This window comes from Saccostrea echinata, unplaced genomic scaffold, assembly GCF_033153115.1.
Source record: "Saccostrea echinata isolate AGI-Se365-2 ecotype Australia unplaced genomic scaffold, CSIRO_AGI_Sech_v1 ptg000054l, whole genome shotgun sequence".
Lineage (NCBI taxonomy): Eukaryota > Metazoa > Mollusca > Bivalvia > Ostreida > Ostreidae > Saccostrea > Saccostrea echinata.
Genome location: NW_026889803.1, coordinates 3,102,216 through 3,120,185, shown reverse-complemented (window position 1 = coordinate 3,120,185; position 17,970 = coordinate 3,102,216). Strand labels below are relative to the sequence as shown.

Below are 17,970 nucleotides of genomic sequence, written 5' to 3'. Positions count from 1 at the left end.
ATGCCGTCGACTTCACCAGAAGCACTATATTGGTGAAATGCCGCTCACTGCCGCTGACTTCACAAGAAGCAATGTATTGGACAAGTGCCGCTCAATGCCGATGACTTTCTTTAGAAACACTGTTTTGGACAAATGCTGCCTTTATCAGAAGCACTGTCTATGACAATTGTCGTTCAATGCCGTTGATATTTCCAGAATCACCGTATTCGACAAATGTTGCTCAATACTGCTACCTTTATCACAGCACTTTTTAGGATAAATGTAGCTCCCACCCACCAACCCATTCTTTTTTTCCCCCGATTTCTTACATGAAGTGTGAACCCACAATGGTTAACCTCTCATCTGAATGAATTTTCATCAAAGCTGTTCAGTAAAATTGATATAAATTATTTACTTAATATCTGTTGTAAAACTTTAAACATTATGTGTTCATTCTTTGTTCATACTCACTGAGAAGGGAGAGATCTGATGTCACTTGGGGACGGGGAATCTTAATAAATTATATTTATTTGAACAGTAAGTTATGCAATCAGACTTCAATAAAATAGGGTCTAAGTTTTCATTATTACAGATTAGAGGACGTTTTCCTCAAGGGAGCGATAGTTAACGTATGAAACTAGAGAAAACAATCAGAGGATGTATTCTTTAAGCTAGAAAACTTCAAGTTTTATGAGAGCTTCAAATTAAAGTATTGTATTTTGTGGTTAAAAATATAGTTCATTACTAGAAGAAATACGATTTGAAATCGTATTAGTTCTAGTAATAAACTAATTGCCTTGTCATCTTATTTACGATACATTGTAAAATATTGTCAAAGGCCATAGTTATTCTCAATGCATCATTACACTTTCCAATAATCATTAAGGTTGAACCATACAGTGTGTCACAGACTATAAATTAGGAATTGTGTGGAACAGTCAAATAAATTTTCATGATGGAATTGGCCGTTGTCAAAGTAATGTGTAATTTTTACCACCTAGTCTGAAAAATCTGTGCTTTAATCTGAAGTTCGTGAATGCTTAAAAAGAGGAAGCTTTTATTGCTAATAAATTATAAACTCACGGAAGCGACATTTTAGGAAATGTAAAGAGAGATGATGTTCAACGAAAGGGTGCAAAATTAGTCATCTGGGAATGGAATAGTTTTGTTTTGAAAAAGATTTAGAAAATATTTATCTCGAGAGTTTTATCTTCAAAACAGGGAAAATCCTCTACTGGATGAAATAATCCTAATTGATTCTAGTGGAATGAAATGTAAATTCTTCATGGGGAGAAAAAGGCTGAGATATCATTTTCGTTGTCTGTCTGATATTGTTTATTCTTATAAACGCCATCAATCTTCGCAGCTTGTGGACGTAGAGGAAGAATTTCTCCATGCTGCCGAGTTCGGGGATATTCCGTCTGTCAAAAGAATATTGGACCAGACCCCCGAAATGAATGTGGACTGTATTGATGCCCTAGGCAGAACAGCCCTACGTCTGGCCGTCAAAAATGAGCACTTAGAGGTAACGATAAATTTGATTTTCTCTAAATTAATTCTAGAGCCAGATAATTGGTGTTTTCAAGTTTGTCTAAACTATATGTTTGACTTTAATCTTCAGGGACAAATCAAATTCCATATAAACATATGAAAAATGAAATACATGTATAACAATACTTTTTTATTTTTGACAACAGGTAAAGTTTAATACATTGAGTCCAAAAAACGAGTTGCCAGACAAAACACTGACTTTCCACAATATTGAATATCTTTGTTGTATACATTTTTGCTAATACATTTGTAAGTCCATTCATTAATCTCTAACAATTTTTAAAACACGACAAAGAATTTTCATCCTTCTTAGGTAGTGGAGGTACTTCTAGACCGATCAAGTGGTCGCCATATTTATGAGGCCGTCCTTCAGGCCATTAGTGCTGGGCATATCCAGATTGCAGAAACCATTCTTAAACACCGAAGATATTTGGAAATGTGGAAAGAGAGAAAGAAACTAGGGGACGATGACCACTTCTTTAAAACCAGCTTCGAGGAATCACAGTTTTCACCCGATATAACGCCACTTATTTTGGCGGCCCAGAAGAATCAGTACGAGATTGTCCAATTATTGCTTCTAAGAGGGGAGATCATCCAAAAACCTCACAAATTTAGGTGTGCCTGTCAAGAATGCACAAACAAGATGAAATTTGATATGTTGCGGTCTGCCAAATATCGACTTAATGCCTACAGAGGTCTAGCTAGTGAAGCTTACATCTCATTGTCCAGCAAAGACCCAATTTTAACAGCATTTGAACTTGGTTCAGAACTGAAAAGCTTGTCCAGAGTAGAGAAGTACTTCAAGGTAAGTGTCATAATATAAAGATTTTTTTTAAATCAAAACAGAAGGTAATGTGCTCCCTTCATTGTTTCTATAAACTTAGCCTTTCTCGTCAATTGACCGTCAAACTAGTGATATCTCAGCAGAGATCGTTTTTGCAGTGTTCAGGATAAACAGTTTGTACTTTTGTATCCCCATTCCCATTTCAAACTATTAGATTGTCAACACTGATATCAGTCATCGATATTACTTATCATCTTCAATCATATAATGTGACTGAGATAGTTCTGTTTCAGAAGCAATAATTATATGTAGGTGTTGTTATTCCCCAGAGATAAAAAAAAATCAGGTCAAAGGATTTCAAAGGCACATACATAAAATATAAAAATTTCATTCTGTAAAATAAATTTCTGTTCTCAAACAAAAATGATTTTTTTTCAGTAAAATTATTTCAATTCTGAAAGTTTCCGGGGTATGACGTGATAGTTTTTCAAGGCATATTGAATGAATCACTTCAGCATAAATAACTTATATTCAAAAAGCATTTATTTTTTTCAATCACAGAGAAAATGACAATTTCCAGGAATTATTTCCTCATTTTAGCTTTAAGTAGTGCCATCTGACCTCACCATTACCTCTCACCGCTTGTAGTAAATGAGGTTTTGAGAAAATCTTAAAAGATGAATTACATCTTATGCATATCCTGAAGATAAATGAACTAGAGTCAATGCTATAGGCGCTCTCCTGTGCTCTAACTAAGTGATTAAAAAATATTGACCCCTTTACAGTAAAATCAAAAGGCCTACAACTTCCGCCATATTGGTCTATTTAACCTCGGCTATAAGTAGCCAGATTTTGACTTATACGGGCTATAAAACACTTATACACCAAATAACTGATCATCTAAGAATGAAAACTGTTTATAAAAATATTACTCATAGTTTGAAAAAGAGAAGTTTTAAACTTGAGGCACTTCTGACAGAGTTCAGGGAATTAAGATGGCGGCGAAGTACGGGCCTTTCTGATTGTATAGTAGAAGGTTAAAACTTTTTATTATTTACTTATTTGGAAGGGAAACGCCTATACCAATAGGTGTTGTTGCTACCACAGTTGCGTTACTCCACAAAAAAGCATGGAAAACATAACATAAATGCTATGTCATATTGTTATAAAGTGAAAAATTATACGTTTCGACATATGCAATTGAAAGACCACGTCAACTGCATAGCGACAGTGCCTTATTTTGTTATTCCCACTCGTAATTTATATGGTTAAATTCGTTCAAACCTATGGTGCACATGAATTTCAGTATATGCTTGTAATCCTACTTAACCGATAGGAGAGCAATCATTAGAATGTAAAACATACAACCTATTGATTAAACATTTTACGTCTAAATTATCGATGATTTGATATTCATTTCTGTACGTAGGAAATATCATCAAGCAATTATTACTTTCACAATCTTCAACAGGACAGAATTGATTAGCCATTTATCACCGATTTAGACTAGACAGTTTAGTTGGATTTTTAATATTGTGGATTCAGGAAATTGTGATAGGAATCCATCTATAAATTCTTATGAAAAGTCCAAATTCATATAACACAGTTATCTAGTGAGCAGAAATTTGGCCCATGAAATCACCCATATTTAAGAAATAGCAGTATATAGTAAAGAGCGAAGACCCCTAAAGGCCAAACTTTCTGGGGAAAAGAGGACAATAAGACACTCTTTCATGACTTACATTTGGTCTGTCGTAGCATGAGAAGAATCTAATGTAAAATACTTCTTAAATGCCGACAAAAAGTGGAATACAGAGGCCAGACATATCTAAACACGACAAAATTGACACTTTCCACTGATCTGTGATCGTGACTACACATCATGATAAAAGATGATATATATATATATACTAAAATCACAGGACTTTGAGGGAGATCTCTTGGATTATATTCCCCTTGAGTGACGGGTAGACACCGAATTGTCAGGTCATACGACATCGTTACTAAGGCAGCTTGATAAATTTTAACAATACGTTTTCATGGAATGTACTGTGGCAAAAGCCAATGTGCTGCAATCTGCTTTTTCATTAACTTCAAATTAATAAATGAACATAATTACGCGTACCTATTTTTGAATGAATTATAAAAGGACAAGGCATGCCCTAGTATGCTACATGTATTTGGTGTGGTACGTGTATGATATGGTACATAATGTATGTACATGTAAAGCAAGTTACATATATGGTATGGTATGGTATGGTAAGGAATAGTATGGTCCTTATATATGGTTCTTCCTGTATGAAAAAAAAAATCCATTACCTGTTAAATAGTGACTGATTATAATAAATAAAGGAAAATTTGATATTCGTCAAGAGTAATATAATGTTTTAATTAATAAAAAATAAACTTTTTATACGCAAAGTTTTAATACTTATATTCTTCAAGAATGGCACCGTCATGAAACAGAGCAGCATAGTTCCTTTTCACTCTTAACCACTAATAATGTGTAAGTATAAAATAATCCTTCTTTTTATTTTGACACTTCTATTCAAGATTATAAATATCGAGAAGGTGTTAAAGCACTGACTGTCCGCAACACTATAGTTCAGACGCCTAGGTATATGTAGGAATTTCAGCTGGAATTGTCGTTTCGAATCTTATACAGACATTTCAGTTTCATACTATTCTGTTGAAATGTTCCGTTTTCTCTGATTATCTCTCCCACTAAATGTGTGAAACGTCTTCATCTGCCACTTATTTCAATATTTTCCTTTTTATTTGACACCAAAGTAGTCATTGTGAAAAAAAAATAATCAGCTTAAATATATCGCCATGTGTCAAAACCTCCCCGGATAGCAAGAAAAACTCAGATGGTGAAGAATACTGGAAAAGCTACAGATAGGTGTAGAGTCTGTCATCATGTCCACATCAAAAATTAAAGTTTTATTTGTGATTTTATTTTTTTAAGAGATGGTGTAAATGATAATATTACCTCAAACAGTATAGAAAATTAAAGGAGAGGGAAGATTAAGCAGAGGGATTTTAAAAATCTGGCAAAAAGTAAAATAAAATTTTTCAAATGCTATGGAAAGTCGAAAAAAAAATATTTTTAAGGTTTATAATTGTACATTTACCAATTACATGTTTTAAGGTAAAGCAATAAATGAAATGTATTTTAAAACAAGATGTGTTTGTGAAACACTGATGCCTCCGTATGGCAGCTTATGGCGAAGGTTAAAGTTTTTCAAATGCAAGTCAAAATCCAGGTCAAAAGATAAAAAATGTTGGTACCCAAAGAAAGGTCTTGTGTCGAGGAATATACCTGTGAAATTTGAAAGACCTAGCTGCAACTGTTCAGAAGTTATGGCGAAGGTTAAAGTTTTTTAAAAGTAAGTAAAACGTCTAGGTCAAGGTCAAAGTGGTTGGTATCCAAAGGAAGGTCTTGTCACAAGGATTACTTATGTGAAGTATGAAAGCCCTAGCACCAACCATTCAAAAGTTATGACCAAAGTTAATTTTTTTCGAAAGTAGGTCAAACTCCTATGTCAAGGTTAAAGGGTCAACGTGATTGGTATCCAAAGGAAGGTCTTGTCACAAGGATTACATATTTGAAGTATGAAAGCCCTAGCACCAACCATTCAAAAGTTATGGCCAAGGTTAAAGTTTTTCAAAAGTAGGTCAAACTCCTATGTCAAGGTCAAAGGGTCAACGTGGTTGGTATCCAAAGGAAGGTGATGTCACAAGGATTACGTATGTGAAGTATGAAAGCCCTAGCATCAACCATTCAAAAGTTATGGCCAAGGTTAAAGTTTTTCAAAAGTAGGTCAAACTCCTAGGTCAAGGTCAAAAGGTCAAAGTGGTTGGTATCGAAAAAAAGGTCTTGTCACAAGGATTATAAATGTAAAGGATGAAAGCCCTAGCTCCAACTATTCAAAAGTTATGGCCAAGGTTAAAGTTTTTCAAAAGTAGGTCAAACTCCAAGGTCAAGGTCAAAGTGGTTGGTATCCAAAGGAAGGCCTTGTCACAAAGAATACACATCTGAAGTTTGAAACCCCAAGCACCAACTTTCAGAAGTTATGGTCAAGGTTAAAGTCTCATAAAATTTTACAAAAGTGGGTCAAACTCCAAGGTCAAGGTCAAAAGGTCAAATATGGTGGTACCCAAAGAAAGGTCTTTCACAAGGAATACACATGTGAAATAAGAAAGTCATAGCTTCAACCAATCAAAAGTTATGGGCAAGGTTAAAGTTGACAATAGATACAGACAGACATACGGACAAACAGACAGACAGGACAAAAATATACCCCCGGGATCTTTCGATCCAGGGGCATAAAAATCAAAAGACCACTATAGAAAATACAATTGACTGTAATTTGCTTTTAAAAAAATGGTTCCACTTTATTATCCTGAATGTTTCATCAATGTAAAAATTGATAAAAGTCATGAAGGTAATGATAACAGTTTTTGCCTGTAGTGTCTCTTGACTGATCTTTGATTTGATAGATTCATGAGAATGTTTAAATTTTGAATCTTGTTACAGCAGATTATTAAACCAAGAAAATCCATCATACTTTCCTTGGAATTGGATTTTTTTTTTTATTGAGAATCATCTATATTTTATAATATACTGAATTGGAGAAAATCACCAATGAAAATAAATAAACAAATTTCATTTGTAAGGAGGTATAAACACATATTGGACCTCAATTTGTAATGTTCAGTTACAGAATGTATAGTAGATCATTCCATATGCCTAGTAACAAATAAAAACAAAAGAGGCTGGGAAAACACTTTCTTTCAAGACTAATGAGCAGAATCTCACGAAATGAACTTGTCCTGTACCTATGAATTTAATAATAAGGGTCACATAAAAAGTCACAGACAGGTAAGCAAGCACACACACACCAAACAATAATGCATCCAGAGCATATAAAAAAAATCAGTAACCATTCTTTGATTAGCTGAAAGATACAATATTGTACATGTCCTATTTAGTCTTTTTCCAGTTTAGGTTATTTCAAAAGCAACAACCTGTTATGAGAATCATTTCATATACATGAAATTGACTTTGTTTCTTGAAAGAAAAATATTCACAGAAGTGATGTAGTTGTTTTAAACAACTCAGTAAATATTATAATGCATGACCGACATTCTAAAAACTGTAATAAATTTAATAGCATTTTTTTTTCTCAGTGGCATTAACTTCGACAATTTCCTCTTGCATGAATCAATAAAATTAATCAAGACCTTCTACAAATATCAAACATTGCTCAGTAGAGGGTTAACGTCAAGTCTGAATCTAGTAGATTGTCAATCTGGTTGTAAAATGGCTAAAGTCATTTTCAAATTTGGAGAATAATGATATTCCACTGAAACAATCTTAAATTGCGAAATTTCCCGAAAAATAAATATCGTTATTTTCAATTTCCATTGTACCTTGTGGGTGTCTTAGAAATATTACCAATTTATAAAATAGACTAAAATGAACCGATCAATCAATCCAATGTAAAATAATCGTATTTATGATTCCATTTCATAATTCATGAATTATTATATGAATAATATTTAAAAGTATAATATTCATCAATAATTATATGAAATATATGGATTGACAAGTCATGTTTTTTTTTTTTTGTGTGTGTGTTTTTTTGTTTTGTTTTGTTCTTTTTGGAAACATTTGCTTTCAAATTTAGCTGATTTAACACTTGATTTCACTGATTATAGAAAGAGTACAAGGATTTGGCGGAACAGCTAAGTGAGTACACAGTGAAGTTACTGGACCGTGTGCGCACGCAACAGGAACTAGAAATTATTCTAAATAAGGCAGGAAAACCACGCTTCAACCATTATGAGAGTCTAGCCAGATTCAAACTTGCACTTTTCTACAAGGAGAAAAAGGTACGAAGTTTATTCGACAGAACTCATAAAAATAATTCCACCGTACCTTCTCTCATAAATCCAATATAACAGAGTATAACGTAACAAAATCTTCAGACAATTTAAAATGTTATATCCTTTTACTACAAGAAAAAAACTCAAGCTGATCAAACTATGAAAAGAAAATGTTTTATCTTCTAAAATCTTTCAAAATCACTGACTCCACTCTCTCTTTGTTCTGTATTCTGTATCACACATTGATAGAAATTAAACTGCGCTTACTGGTTTCCGATTTTAATTCCAATTTTTGAAATCTTTTTAATACAATCTTTTGAAGTCCTCCATTATTTTCTATTTTCAAAATCAACAAAATTTTTACCATTCTTTTTTAAGTTCGTGGCTCATCCCAGCTGCCAGCAGAAACTGATGAAGTCCTGGTACTACGGTATGGGCTCTCTGGAGCGGGCTAGCTGGCCTAAAAGGATCCTAATGTTTATACTCTTTATGCTGTCCTATCCATTTCTTGTTCTTGTGTATCTTCTCTTTCCAAAATGGAAGGTTAGTTTTTTTTTCTTGGTCATGAAAAAAATCTTAAAGTGGTCAATCTATGGAAATATTATGGAATTATTTATTTTGTGGGACATGCTTAAAATTTCATTGTGACGCCAAACAAGCTTTGAGGAAGCTACAAATATACTTTTGTGAGAAAACTTTCTAAAATCTCTGTTGATATAAATTCATGAGCAATTTTTACCCTCGATATTCACAGGATATATTATAAATTCCCACAATTTCTAATGTTACAATAGTATTCCGCGCATTGTAGATTACTTCACTGTATTTATATCAAAGATTATGAATAATGGTCACCTTTATCTTTGTTGTTTATTTTTGAACTAATTTTGAAAGCATGGTTAACTATTAAATACAACACTATAAAGTCAGATAAAAAAATAAAATAATGCAAAAAAAAATTAACTCCCGAGTGCATGAGAATGTGTAGGGATTACGTGTCGCCTGCAGATGACTTTTATGCAGACGTGTACTATACCAGACAGACAGGCGAAGGACAAAGTGACCCTTATGTGTCCACAATGCTGTGCATGCGACATAATTGTAGCTATGTACCTGTGTGCACAATTCTGCATGGGATTTGTCATATTTATTTCTATAAGGCAATGAAACAAAATAAAAGCAGGATTGTAATACTGGTGTTTTCACTATTTACAGTTTTGGCACTACGTTTGAAGAAATAAAAAAAATTAAAAAAGACAACTTTAATGTGTTATAAACTATTAAGTGGGTACCGGTCTTGTAAAGTATGATTTCCCCCTAAAATCTTTTCCCCCGGAAAACTGGCTCTATAGAGTAGAATTTTCCCCCGGAAAATAGGCTCTAGAGTAGGATTTCCCCCTACAGAAAAATGACTCTAGAGTAGGATTTCCCCCATCAGATTCAATTTTCCGGGGGAAATCCTACTCTGCGTTTTAGTTATAGAGTGCGATTTCCCCAAGAGCCAATTTTTCCCCAAATAAAATATCATGGCTGTTCTTATGTATAAGGGGAGAGGGGCAACATTGTTACAAGTGTGCCTTCTTCAAATGGCGACCAGTTTCACTGAAACATACGAAATATGAAAAATTAATATTTAAAATCTCAATTTTCTCAGTAACCGTCCTACCAATTCTTTTGAAACATTAAAATCGTATTCTTTTCGTCTGGTCAAACAGGTTTCTGGGGAAAAAAATTGGTACACTGTAATTGGTTGGACAAATTTTTAACTTTGTCCATGGAAACAAAAAGGAATTTTAGTTTAAATGGGTTTTTTCTTCAATTATATTTCAAACTACATTTACATATTATTGATATGTGTCTCTCTAAGTTTCTGGTGTTTAAATATCCAAAATAGCTGCAGTTGCCATGGAACTAAAAATGAGTCATTTATTTCTAAAATTTTGAAATTTTGCAAAACCTTAAGAGAGTATTTGCTATCTGCTTTCAAATCCAATATAACTCCGCTGGGGTCGAAGAGACACTTGCAAAAGCAGTGTTTCTTGTATTGTTAGTTTTTAGTTTTGGCTTTTGTATTTTTTCCCTTTGAAGAACTCAATTCAAATACTCACAAAATAGTATGCGGAACCTTTAATAACAAATTTTAGAATTTTCTCACGCACTCTTTGTAAAAAAGATCGAACCATAGATATAATATTGGGCCTTTCAGAGGACAAGTTATCAAATCACTAAAGGTGACCTGCATGATATACATTTTAAATTGATCGTGAACAAACAGGCGCCGAGAGAGGGTGTTGAGACATCGAGTCTTACGATTTTTGAGTGACTAATTTTGCAATTTCCTATGAGTTAAATTCTTGGTTGAGACTCAAAGATTTAAGATTTCAAACTAAATTTGATGATTCTTGAGTAGAAAACACTCATATTTTAATTTCAAAAAATCAGTTGACTTTCGCATAAACTTTTAGTCAAAATATTTTCGATATGATTTAAGTATTGAAAAAAGAGGGGAAATGAAAGAGTGGAAATCTATTGTGAGATCCCCCGGGGGGGGGGGGGGGTCATACTCAAGAGTACTGATTTTGGGGGGAAAGCAGGCTATGGGGAAAATCCTACTCTACAACACCGATATTGTAAATGACGTTAACAAATGTTTTCACTCTTTCAAGGGCTCTCTTGCAATGCCTGGTATGTAAAGGGCAAAATTTGTGCATACATATGCGCAATGTATTTATTAAATTAATTCTAAAACATGAAGATTAATGCTGATTCAGATATTTTTCTTTTACTAATCAAACTCGCTTTCCTTTGATGTTCAATTTACATTTTGTTAAGAACCTTGAAATCGACATCTTTGATTACAATGATAAAGATTTTTATCCCAATGAAAGCTTACTTAAGGTTTTATCTCATTAAGTTCCACATCAAGCGGACTGGAATAATCAGTGTTTATGCTGGATTGTTTCTGCATATTCGGCAGACAGATTGTGCTCGTGCTTTTATCTCTACCAGGAAGTGCTCTACCAGACTTATATCGAATTTCATTTGTCAACAATGGTTTAATTTGTAGAAAACAAAGATCTCATTTCTGTTGTGAAGGAAATGTACACCTAAGACTATTTATCGCTGGAATAAATATTTTACTTAAGTCAATTGATACATGTAACTTCTAACATTTAGGGTTGTGTTATTGAATACAAAGTACAACAAATAATCATATGAAGAAAATACAACCCTTTCTTTGTCAGTTATTAGGCTACATTTATTATTTTCACAAATATAGCTCATTGCCCCAGGAATGGAGTGAAATAGAATGCAATGTTCAATCACAGAGCTGACTATTATCATTTCGTATTATAATTTGCCAATATTGTTTTATTTTGATTTGAAGTAATATTCTAGTTTGGCCAGGATCAATTAGTCAGAGACTGATTATCTTTTGACCGTCCAATGATTAATCTTTTCCAAACATTACAAAAAGTATTGCATCAACAAAAATAGAGAATTGATTAAAAGGACGTGGGAAAGGTGTTTTACCCTACCCAAAAATGATTTCCCTTGCAACAGAACACGATTTCATTAACATTCTTTGTAAAAGAAAACATTTGCTATACTTATTATTTACTCGATACTCTTGCTTTCTCCCTTCACACAAAGATCAACCGCTACACTTCATAATTTGTTCCTGTAACGTTGATAATTCTATTGTTGACTTTGAATCTTGTCATTGTGTTTATTTATCCAGTTATTAGAGTCTTATTTTGGTATACTACAGTACTGTAGCAAGTTAGAGACTGGAAAGAGAAAAGTTACTGTTTATAAAGTTCACAGTTATATACATGCGATTGAATTTCATCTTGTGGCCCTTAAATAAATGAATATCTCAAACAGAAAAAGTCTGAAAACGAAATTCTTCATACGAAGTTGCAAACATTAACTCTTGAATAAAAGTATCCTTGTTGGAAGGTCAAATATCATTTTTTTAAAGGCATCCAACCTTTATAACATTTCAGGTCTAAAAGGCTTTTTATCTTTTTTTCAAATAACTGTATATAGTAAAAATAATAAACAAAATCTTGTTTTTGATACATGTATTTACTAAGTTTTGATGATCTCAGTTTAATTAGGTTTCATTTTCTTTTTATACATTTTGGCTACTTAGCACATGTTAAGTTGTTTTAGTTGTTTGTATGTAAATGGGACACACAATGTCTTTTTGTTATGTATATTTCTGATCTTATGAGAGCTGAGAAATAAACTAAATACAATTTAAAATCCCTGACTAATTTTATTTTTAACATAAATAGTGTGTTAGCATGTTTTTGATTGTCACAAAGATTTACCAAAGCAAGACTTAAAATCCGTGTTTTGATAGAAAGAACTCATTAACAGAGATACATGTTATAATAAATAATACAAAAAACAAATGTAGTTTGTTTTTGTTTTTTAAAAAAAAAAAAAAAAAAGAAGTACTCAAATATCGGATTTCGCTTATAATAATATTAAGTGATTTAACTACAAATTTCAAACTACTTTTTCCAGATGATACAGATTCTAAAGTATCCGTGCATTAAGTTCATCTGCCAGATGTTGTCTTTCATTTCCTTTCTCGTCCTGATCATAATCTCCACGGCGGAGTCCACCCACACCACCTCTAACGCAAACTCACTGAAGAACCACCACGAAAGTCTCCACCAGGTCTACAACTCCCTTAGATCCACCACCAACAGGACTTTCATGGGAAACGATTTTCCTATCCGCCCCCTCTTCCCATCTGTAACGGAGTTTTTGTTATCAATATGGGTTTTGGGTGAGTGATGGTATACTTTTGGAAGATAAGGAAATATGATGGTATACTTTTGGAAGATAAGGAAATATCTGTGTTCTTCTATGGTTTTTCTTTATGTGTATGTCTTGGCAATAAATAAATTTTCCCATTTTTTAACGTTATCCTTGACATACATGTACTCCTTAATTTTTTTTAGAAAAATCTCTATTTCCTGCTTTTAATGTTAACTTGATAAAAAATATTCATTTTAGTTAGACGTATCTAATCATTGTCATTCAAAATGTTAAAAGATGACAAGATATTTGTAGCTTAATTATAAATTAAAAAAGAATTATGAAAGTTAACCTCAGAACTGCAATTTTTATTTAGGTTTCGCATGCCAGGAATGTAACCAAATTTACCTTCTCGGAGTAGAGAGCTACATAGAGTCATGGTACAACTTGATGGATTCAGCTCTAATGTGCTTGTATTTTGCCTCATTTACACTACGATATATGGTTATGATCAAGGTAAATATAAAAAATGAATTAAATAATTTGAAGCATATTCCATTGGAGTTTTTCATCTTAGTTTGATATGTGTATTAGATCTAATTAAATCGCATACATGTACAAATTAACAATTTTATACCAAAGGCTACTTCTGTTTTTAAACAGGGACAACTTGCACTAAAGTATATTTTGAATGTAAATCTGACAGATCCCAATCAGTATTTCTTTTTGGAATGGCAATTTTATTGGCTGAATGCAGGTATCTATTGAAGAAGACTGTTATTTTAGTGTTGTTAATGTTAATATATTTGGTATTTAAACTGGATTTACAGTATCCACTGCCTATATTATGTTCCTAGGATCAGTTGAATTTGTCTACATACTTATTTATCTTACAGACAGATTTTACTGGGAGCCGTTTGACCCTATCAACACCGCGGAAGCCTTATTCGCTGTTGCCAACATTTTAAGTTTTTCAAGAATTTCGTATCTATTGCCTGCCAACGAAGCACTTGGTCCCCTTCAGATTACTTTAGGTCGTATGGTTAAGGTATGTAAAAGAATATGGGGGCTTATTTACATGGAAAGAAAACATTTTTGTTTAAGTATTCATAAAATAATATAATTCATAAATAGTGTGTTGTTGCCGAAAAAAAAAACACATAGACCTTAAGAAAAATATCTTATAAAGCAGCTATGTATAATTTTTTTTTAAAATAGCCGATTTCAAAATAGATAAGCATTTAATCAGGGGATTCAGATATCAATATACCATTCTTGTGGGTAACAGCGTAGGGTTTTCCTTTAGGAGGAAAAACACATTTAAAAGTTACTTTGATGTTTCCATACACAAATAAATGTACTAATACCTCTGTTTCCAATATTTTATTGATGGAAAACCATAAATACTGCTATATTGGTAAAAAAGAAAGAAATGTCAACTTGAACGAGAAAACGAACACCTACCAAGATGACATAAAGTATACAACCACCAACAATAAGCCAATAACAAATGGTCATTTAAGTTTGTTATTTTATGAAATACTTACTACCTGAATTGACCTGAATTTCAGGAGTGGGGGCTGTATGGGGACGATGAGTATTCGATTACGGAATACTCCTCTGAAATACCAGAATGACAATTATGTTATTCGCAATGATGGTTGTTTGGTTAATTGTTAATTTACTAGTTGTTTAATTTAATTTTCTAAAGCAAAGGAAACTGTGTTCATCTTTATTCTTGCTGCCTAATGCCTATCACATTAAGTTTTGTATTTTTTTTTTTTAATTTTATTTAGGATATCCTGAAGTTTATGTTGTTGTTTATCGTGGTTATTGGTTCATTTATGGTTGGCCTACACAACCTCTATTGGTACTACAGCGTGCATGATGACATTGAAATTACAGATCATGACTTCGATTTCAAGGCAGAAAAATATTTCGGAACGTAAGTCTCTTCTCAACAATAACAATGTAAATCTTGATTTTCTGTCCCCAGTATTACATAACGTTTTTCTAAAATACCCAAATTTGTATAAACAGTTTATGAAAATAAAAACAATTTCATTAAATTAAATAAACATTTACGATTCTAGAATATAATGACGTTTTGAACATTATCTTCGTACAGCGTACTCGTTACGTTCCGGACAGTATTTTGGTCCATATTTGGACGAGGTGATACCGATGTGTTATCCCTGGGAGAGTACAAGAACAACTTTACAGAGGACATCGGCTATATCATCTACGGAGTCTTCAACATCGTCACTGTCACTGTTCTAATAAACATGTTCATCGCCGTCATGACGAGGTCTTTTCAAAATATTGCAGTAAGTTGTCATGTGCAAAATTTATAGCTGACTGCTCGTCCATTTATTACCTATCTTCTTGACCAAATGTTGTTATTTGATTCTGAATTATTGTCCTATGATTCCAACAAAGCAGCTTTATTATACAGGAAGACGCTGACTGTGAATGGAAGTTTTCTAGGAGTCTTCTGTATATGGACTATATTGGCGAAGGCTGTACACTTCCGGTGCCATTGAACATTTTGGGCGGGCCTCGCGCACTTATCAACAACGTTGCAAAAGCCTGTTGTTGTTGTAAGAGTGCTGATGGAATCGAAGAGCCTTCAGACGATGTTTCTCCTAGTAAAATAGACCCAGGACATGCCAATACAAACGGAACTTCACAAGCGGTCAGTGTGCGTTGATTCAAAAACAGAAATTACTTCAAAATGGTTTGATTAATTCATTTTTAATCAAAATAGAAATAAAATATTTAAAACTTACATTTTTGTATAGGAAAATGGAGGGCTACCCGTGGATATGGCAGCCATTGAGATTGAATCAAATACTCTGAGCCCAGAGGATATGGACATGAGAAGAAGGAGTTTAAGTATCATTCAGGAACCCTTGGACTATAAGGTAGGTCAGATCGCCAGATGTATGATGCATTATAAACCATTTGAAAAGTAAAGGACATTTCATTAAGTCTGCGCTATGGCTTACAAGTAAAAATAATCAGAACTTCATTTTCACCAAAAAATAACCGAGTGAACCCCCCACCCCCGACATTCAAAGACAATAAACTTATTGTCACAGTTGATAATTATTTTTGAATACATTTTCTGCAGTCCTCTAATAAAGACAGCTTTCTTATCCTTATCATGTGCAAAGGATGAGTGAGAACAACATACAGTAATAACAACACGTGTGATATTGTAGTGCAGACTAAATGTTTGATTCATATATGGATGTTTTTTCCCTATATAATATTTGAAGTGTACAAATATGACTTTTGACCGTGAGCCTTAAGGTTTTGGGCAATAGTAGTATTCAAACTCGTTTTTTTTTTGTCAAAAATAATTAAATATGACTTATGCCATATCCCAGTGCACTTGAGGTAAAAGACACAATGAATCTGCCACATCTCTTTCATTTTTGGATGTTTTACTGACTATAGACCTTAATGGCCAACTAACAAATGAACTCTGTAGTAAAAATATTCCAATATTAACTGCCTTTGGCATTTATGTCTTCCACCTGATTTAGTACACAAGAGCGTGTTCCAATTATGATCAACTTTTAAACCAACGCAGGCTACTAATACACAAGTTGATGATACACGGCTTTCAACAACCTTGTATAAAATCAGGATTCGCACATTCTATTATAGTTGTAAATTTTAATGACCAAATTTGTAAATACAGCCTACCTTTGGATCTCTTATTTTGACTGACATGTTTCCTACCAATCATTAAGCCATTGTTCTTATGCTATTTGTGACTAAGGAGTACATGTACTCCCTTTACTTGATCAAAACAGAGGGCCCAGGGCGGGTGTGGCCGGTCGACAGAGGATTCCTACTCCTCCTACACACCTTATCCCAACTCTGGTATTTCCAGTTGCCCTGTTCAAAATTCGTATTGTTCACAGGATATACGATTCGTTATCTTCTTATTTTCATTTGCATATACTTTTCACTCTAGATAGCTAGGCAATAAGTCGAAATGTATGTAGATAGTGATTGATTTCTCAATAGAGCAAAATAAGGTAATTGTTATCATGATACACGACAAATCGAAATTTATTATTCATTATATCAGATGCCCTTTTTGCATAGAACATATTTGAAAGTAAGTTCATTCAATGATGCATTTTTTCTTAAAAATAAATCATAATTCGAATGTCTTATTGCAGAAAGTGATCCAGACAATCATACAACGCTATATATTTGATATTCAAAGAGAAGCTGAAGTCACAGAGGGTAGGGAATCAAAGAAATATGAAAGATAACTTATTATATATTAATTTATAAACTAACAATTTGGGATTCTTTGGGTTATCAAGAATGTTTTTGGGCTGTAAAAAAAAACTTTTCATAACCATTAAATCGTAAATTAATTTCATCATTTCAGATGACTTCGAAGAAATCAAACAAGATATATCAAGCTTTCGATATGAGATGCTGAGTCAAATAAAAGTGAACGAAATTAACATCAACGAAATATCAAAGTCGGTATCATCCATTCTTAAATATGTGAAGACTATGGCGCATGCGCCGGGAACAGATGCTGTGTCCCCTAAAGAAGAGGATGAAAACACAGAGGATGCAAACATCCAAAACTTTGATAATGCAGTCGTCGACGACACAAAGCAGACAGCACCTCTCTGAAAACTTCTGTTTACTAAAAAGAAAATATAAAACTCGTCATTGCATACAAATTGTACTACATGTACATTGTATATCGTGTCTGTGATTTCGAATGTGAGATTTTCTATGTGAGTATGCACTGCTTGGATTTTCGAGCACAAGAATCTGTCTCGCCATGAGAAATCATTACCTATACTTTTTCTACTACTTTCTAGAATGGAAATATGAAGAAGCACCAAGAACCATAAAGTCTTAGTGAATCTAATAATTGTTGTCATCATCATTACGTGGTATAACTATGACAACTCGATAAAACCAAAGAATTTTATGTT

At 33.2% G+C, this 17,970-nt stretch overlaps 1 protein-coding gene across 1 annotated transcript; it reads left to right on the top strand.

The window, feature by feature from the left end:
• Nucleotides 1-1,268: 1,268 nt before the first annotated feature.
• On the top strand, nt 1,269-17,659 carry LOC133172254 (short transient receptor potential channel 6-like). The gene is made up of 14 exons (XM_061307105.1): nt 1,269-1,504; nt 1,844-2,335; nt 8,039-8,212; nt 8,585-8,749; nt 12,746-13,013; nt 13,362-13,501; nt 13,649-13,742; nt 13,882-14,033; nt 14,782-14,930; nt 15,114-15,312; nt 15,441-15,680; nt 15,787-15,909; nt 17,185-17,251; nt 17,403-17,659. Exons 1-14 carry the CDS (start codon nt 1,433-1,435, stop codon nt 17,657-17,659), a joined length of 2,592 nt encoding a protein of 863 aa, XP_061163089.1. The 5' UTR covers nt 1,269-1,432.
• Nucleotides 17,660-17,970: the final 311 nt, after the last annotated feature.